The sequence below is a fragment of the Procambarus clarkii genome, chromosome 81 (genome assembly GCF_040958095.1).
Source record: "Procambarus clarkii isolate CNS0578487 chromosome 81, FALCON_Pclarkii_2.0, whole genome shotgun sequence".
Taxonomy (NCBI): Eukaryota; Metazoa; Arthropoda; class Malacostraca; order Decapoda; family Cambaridae; genus Procambarus; species Procambarus clarkii.
Window position 1 is genome coordinate 16,917,871 of NC_091230.1, and position 6,458 is coordinate 16,924,328.

At 44.8% G+C, this 6,458-nt stretch overlaps 1 protein-coding gene across 7 annotated transcripts in view; it reads right to left on the reverse strand.

Annotated features, from left to right (window-relative positions):
- LOC123773161 (receptor-type tyrosine-protein phosphatase mu) overlaps positions 1-5,680 on the reverse strand; it is a 48,041-nt gene extending 42,361 nt beyond the window's left edge. Inside the window, exons 1-6 of one of the 7 annotated variants that reach the window (XM_069315205.1) lie at positions 5,411-5,680; positions 3,119-3,177; positions 2,673-2,709; positions 1,887-2,107; positions 1,543-1,671; positions 386-676 (exon numbers count right to left, since the gene is read on the reverse strand). In XM_069315205.1, the coding sequence (XP_069171306.1) occupies positions 386-676; positions 1,543-1,671; positions 1,887-2,107; positions 2,673-2,709; positions 3,119-3,177; positions 5,411-5,571 (898 nt within the window). In that variant the 5' untranslated portion in view covers positions 5,572-5,680. Of the gene's footprint in view, positions 1-385; positions 677-1,542; positions 1,672-1,886; positions 2,108-2,672; positions 2,710-3,118; positions 3,178-5,235; positions 5,268-5,305 lie in introns of those variants that run through there. The other 6 variants (XM_069315199.1, XM_069315200.1, XM_069315202.1 and 3 more) reach the window with 6 other exon arrangements.
- Positions 5,681-6,458: the final 778 nt, after the last annotated feature.

The window sequence follows — 6,458 nt, forward strand, 5'->3', positions numbered from 1 at the left end:
CAGGTCTATGTTGGGTGTTACAAGTCATGTGTCAGGTCTATGTTGTGTTACAAGTCATGTGTCAGGTCTATGTTGTGTTACAAGTCATGTGTCAGGTCTATGTTGGGTGTTACAAGTCATGTGTCAGGTCTATGTTGTGTTACAAGTCATGTGTCAGGTCTATGTTGGGTGTTACAAGTCATGTCTCAGGTTTATGTTGGGTGTTACAAGTCATGTCTCAGGTTTATGTTGGTGTTACAAGTCATGAGGAATAATGTAAACATAACAATACCACAAGTTACAACAATTATGTTCACCGAGACATAACTTCCAGCTTCCAAACCCCGCAGGTAAATATTATGGATGAATATCAATTACTAGACGTGGTGTTGTAGCCGCTGCTCACCTCTCACCAGCAGACTGAAGGTACCAAACTGTTTCTTGTCACTCCCTGGTGCTTTTGCGCTGGTGTAGGGTATAACAGAATAGAAGCCAGAGCCGGTGAGCTTGTCTGCCGGGATGATGAACTGGTTGTCGTCCGTGAGGTTAGATTTAGATGGCTGCCATCCGTTACTACTGACGGGTTCCTTCTGCCACAGGACCTGACGAGGTGTTGTTCTGTCCCGCAGTGTGAACCTCAGACGGAGGTCCTCACCCTTACTGACCGTCACACTCAGCTGCTCCGGCACGTACCAGGCTGAGAACAGTGAGAGATACAGTGAGACACACGGGGAGAGTGAGAGATATATAATGGTGAAAATAGTCACAATGAGAAACAGTTAAAGCCTATTCACAAAACAATATATGTTGAACGTTACATAAATATTCTGAAATTTGTATACTGACAGTTAGGTCACCAGTCATGAGCCACCAAGTACAGTATACTGACAGGTCACCAATTGACTGTCCCAACTGGATCTGGCCGCCACACTGACTGTCCCAACTGGATCTGGCCGCCACACTGACTGTCCCAACTGAATCTGGCCGCCACACTGACTGTTTTAACTAGATTTGGCCGCCTCATTGACTAATGAACATTTCCTGGCGAGCTTCCAGTTGTTTCCAAATCTTCATCGTTCCAGATGCATGAAATATTTACTCCATCGCTAGATAGTTTTCACAACGATTGGCTGGGTGGTTCAGAGCATGTTGGTACACTTATTGTAAGTAAACGCTTCGTACACTGTCCTCTCCAGTAGTGGCTCTTACTAACACCAGACTTTCTGCAACCCGTCCTAATAGCACGACCCAAATTTGACAAATTTTACTTAAGACTAAAATCTGTCGTACCAGAAAATGGTCGGTGCTCACGAAATTGTTAATGTCCCGTTTTCTGTCCAGGGGTCCACTATGGTTTGAATAACGCACTTTAGCACGACAGTTTTTTGACGTTAGGAACGCTCACGAAAACGGGCGGGCTGGCCATACTGGTGCCTGCTTGGCCATACTGAGCCGCGGCTGACCATACTGGCCCCGGGCTGACCATACTGGCCCCAGGCTGACTATAATGGCCCTTGGCTGGTCGGTTTCTACAGGTAACTCGGGTTAAGCTGTGAACATTACCTCCATTATTCATGAGTGGGGCGGAGACGTTGTAGTGAGGAGGAGTTCCAAGGGCGCTACACACCACTCCTCGGGCTGTTATCTCCACACCCGTCCCCCACTTGAGTCGTACACTGCCATCCCCGTCACCTGTGGATCACTGGATGTATCATACTCAACATTATGATAAACTTGTACAATACCTGTCACCCTCAGTGTGACATGAACATGAATGTGTTAAGTAATTCTTATCATAAATAACGCCCGTGATAATCGTCCACAAAAGGTAGTATGGTGTTTTAAGGTGATAGAGGGATTAAGGCCGTCATAGGAGAGTGACTTGTGGCACTTGAGTTAATACTTACGTTGAATGGTGGGACTGCTATAGTAGCCTGGCACAATGTGGGCCTCCATACGTTGTGACGGGTGGCCGGGGACACAGTAGGCGAGCACTCTACCAGTGAAGTTGCCCAGGGCCGGGTACACCATGGTGATGTCCGGCGCCCTGGTGGTGGTGGACCTGAGAGACCGTCGGGGGGACCTGACAGGTGATACTGTCACACCTGAGGAGTCGTCGTCAACGTTCCTGTCCAAATATTTGGGTATAAGGAAGGAACAAAAAAGCAAGCAAACAAAATATTAACCTAAGACAAAAAAAATTCTTGGCCTGAAACCCCAAAACTTTGCTCAAGAAGAAGACATTTTCAACAATCATTAATGTTATCAACAAAGGACGATAATGAGACAATCAAGTGGAGGACTTAGATGCCTCGAACCCGCGACCACAGACTGTCAGTCACAACCTGTACCTTAGTGGGAGTTATCTGTGTAGACAACATTAATTATAGCAACACATTCACATAACTCAGATACCTGCGTCAAGACAACACAAATACCTGGGTGAGGTGAGTGTCTCACCTTTCACTATTGCACAGTTCTCTCACCTCTCACTATTGCACAGTTCTCTCACCTCTCACTATTGCACAGTTCTCTCACCTCACAATGTTATAGCGTTTGTCTCCTACCAGTCACTGCTACACTGTGAGTACATCACATGACGTATAATGTACTAAGACAACACAGAGCACACGTAAGCACTACATATATCATATACCTGTAGAGTTATAAGTGATAACGTTGAGTAAACTTACAGGGAGAGCGAGAGACAGCCGTAGACGCCAACACTCACTGCAAAATGACAACAACAGCAGTTATAGAGATACAATACTGCTCCTATACTCACACGATATATCATTATATATGGGCAACGTTATGTTATGAGAACAACAGTTAGAAATACAATACCAGTCTTATACTCACACACACGTGTTATCTGTCGTTATATATCTAAACAATGATGTGTTACAAGAGCTTGTTTAAGTTGATATAGAGCTCAACACCAACTCAAGTTAGCTTTAACATCTCAGGTTAGTCATATACCAGAACAGAGTAAGGAGGGTCTGGTCAAGTAAGGAGGAAGGGAGCTATGAAGGAGAAAGCGCCAAGTCTTTACGAGTATCTATCACTTGGAAGGGGTCAGGAGAGGTCAGCAGCGCTCATTGTATTATTACACTATAAAGATGATGAGTAGACTTACTCAGTATGATGATGAGACGTTTGGCAGTCCTGGCGGCCATCTTGCCCGGCCACTGCCACCTGTAGGATAAGGTGATGAGTTTATTATGGACCCCCATACTGCTAGAAGGGTACCCATACCCATGTTATGAGCGGTAGAAGAAAGGTTACAGAGGCACCCCATACCCATCCAGTGAGCAGGCTTGTACACCTCTTACACAGCTTCAGCAACTGTAAACAACTCCTAAGTCTCATCAACATGCTAAGCTTCCTAGAGTAACACATGCTCAAGGTAGATCAAGTATACTCAGGAAGAGTATCTCGTGGTTTACACTGTCATGCGTATCCGGATATTGCGAAAATGGTGTATACTAACTGATTATAAAGCTGTTCCCCCTAAGAAAAAATAACATTTCAGAACCAGATATAGCAAGTGGTTATATTACAATATAAATATGGGATTATATATGATTTATATTTGCTGGTCGCATTAGCGACAATGAATTATAACACAAACAATAATGTAAATAACCAATTACGAAAATTTAATAAAGTGAGCTTGAACAATAATAACAAATCGTGTACCATATATAATATAAATACAAATTCTCAATAAATGCTCAAATGTTAATATATGAGCAACGTGAAGTGTTCCCATGACCCCGGAGTCTGTTAACTCCTCTCCTGGTGATGGACATGTATCATTGGTGGTATGTCATCTTTAGCCTGACAGTCGAGTGTGGTTGGGTACTCGCCATGTTGGGTCCTCGCCCTGTTGCGTCCTCGCCATGTTGGGTCCTCGCCATGTTGGGTCCTCGCCATGTTGGGTCCTCGCCATGTTGGGTCCTCGCCATGTTGGGTCCTCGCCATGTTGGGTCCTCGCTATGTTGGGTCCTCGCCATGTTGGGTCCTCGCTATGTTGGGTCCTCGCCATGTTGGGTCCTCGCCATGTTGGGTCCTCGCCATGTTGGGTCCTCGCTATGTTGGGTCCTCGCCATGTTGGGTCCTCGCCATGTTGGGTCCTCGCCAACATATGTGATCTGTTTTATATGTTCCAGTAAACTTGTGTATTTTATGCTAGACTTTTTATCTATCCCTAAACATTTATTGAGACTTTGGTCAGGCTTCCAGTGATGCTGTGGCGCATGAGGTCCTGACAGATTTGAGCCAAGTCAGTGATGTTCTTAACTAAATCAGTTATTTTGTTTGGCTGGAGACCCCATAGTACTTCAACGGCTGACGACAGTGAGTGTGTGTGTGAGGAATTAATGATTTTCCGGTTGACAAGTCAACGTTGATTGTACTCGCCAGTATGGTCTTGCAGGGGTCAAGCTCTAGCTCTTGAGCTAAGCATTACCAGCTGTCGATTGTGTAATGCAGCGACTCCCGACTGCATTAGTGTGTGTGTGTGTGTGTGTTCTATCACTGCTTGTTATCCAGAGTGCTGCCTTCACAGTGGCAGGATAAGCAAGAGCTGCTGGAGGATATCATTCATGTTGTAGTCATTACTTTTGATCGGTGCTACGCGGTCTTCCCGGCATGGCGCCTTCTTTTGGTAATTACCTGTTCGTTACTTTTGAGTTTCCTTATTTTTGCTGTTTGGTAAACCGTGAGTTATATGAGGAAACTTGTAGCGTGAGAAGGTGACGGTGCCAGGATGTGGCGTCAACCTCCAGAGGCACAGGAAGTGTCAAAGGTCGCCGGTCTTGACCTCTCGATAACAACAATGTGACCTTTTATATTCACTCTAACTTTTTATGGTTATTTATTTGTAATTATCGTCTCTTGCTCTGGTAAACAATAGTGCCGTCAACTTACAACTAATTGATCCCGGGTTCGAATCCAGGACAGACGAGACTTTGGGCCACGTTTCTTTACACCCGATGGTTCTGTTTACTCCGAGAGTAAATAGGTATCTGGGATATGACCAACTGTTGTGGGTTGCATCCTGGTCAATTGATAGCTATGAAGGGCCTTACGGGCTTCACAAATGCTTTGAAATTATAACTTGGTAAGGACAACTACATTAAAATAAAACAGTCCTTACCACATACATTAAAATAAACCCCAGCTGATTATCGACTCTTGTCCGCGAGCCTCAGTCATCCATCATTGTCCTGGCTATCACACACTACTCACAGGGCACGAGATGGGTGATGTGGAGGGGTACTCACAGGGCACTAGATGGGTGGTGTGGAGGGGTACTCACAGGGCACGAGATGGGTGGTGTAGAGAGGTACTCACAGGGCACGAGATGGGTGGTGTGGAGAGGTACTCACAGGGCACGTGATGGGTGATGTGGAGGGGTACTCACAGGGCACTAGATGGGTGGTGTGGAGAGGTACTCACAGGGCACGTGATGGGTGATGTAGAGGAGTACACACAGGGGCACCAGTCTGGTGAAGGACCACGGGGGGACTGGGAGACAGCTTGGACACACCACCAGCAGTCGTTTCCTCCAGAGACAGGATGCATCAAGATGGCCCCTCGCTCGTCCCTAATCTTTGTTTAGTTATTATATTTTTACTTCGCACAAATCAAGAAAATTGTCGATAACTTGTGTGTTTAAGACGACTACCAGTTACAGCAACACCCTGCAAGTGACTACACTTTGCTCATATTGTATTTTCCAAGAATATTTTGCGTCTAAATTAGGAGCATAAATATATTTTAAGGAAGCCTGTGAGAAAGTTTGACTAGCAAGTGTAAAGGCCTCTTAAGAGAGGTTAAACTAAACCTAAACATGTATGGTACTGGAACAGCGTGATGCAAAACGTGTAGATAATGTTTAGATATGAATGACGCATGTTGGGTGATGACGGATTTCCTTAAAGAAGATTTCGCTGTATCCAACTCTCATACTACACAATGTATATATATACACAACCCAAACTGAAGGCAAAATAGCACATAAGATCCATCTTTTCAAGAAGTGTTCTCTTAATGTTCAGATTAAACTTCAAATAAGAAGGATTATTAGGACTGAACCACGTAAAATACTCCATATTAGTATGTCACGTGTATACACCGGAAGGTATACCCTGCTTTTCGGAGTACATACCCCTGTGAGTTTACTTTAGTCCTGAACTGTGTTCAAGACCAGAGTATACTTGCTGGTTGGTCAGTAAGCTGTGGTGTGTGGTCTTAACTCTACAGAGGTTGAGTGGCATTAATAACCCCCCAGAGGTTGATAGGCTTTAATAACATTCTAGAGGTTAATAAGCTTTGATAGCCCTCTTGAGGTTAATAGGCCTTAGTAAACCTCCATAGGTTGATAAGCCTTAATAACACCCCAGAGGATGATAGGCCTTAATAACCCTCCAGAGAGTGATAGGCCTTAGTAACCTTCCAGAGGGTGATAG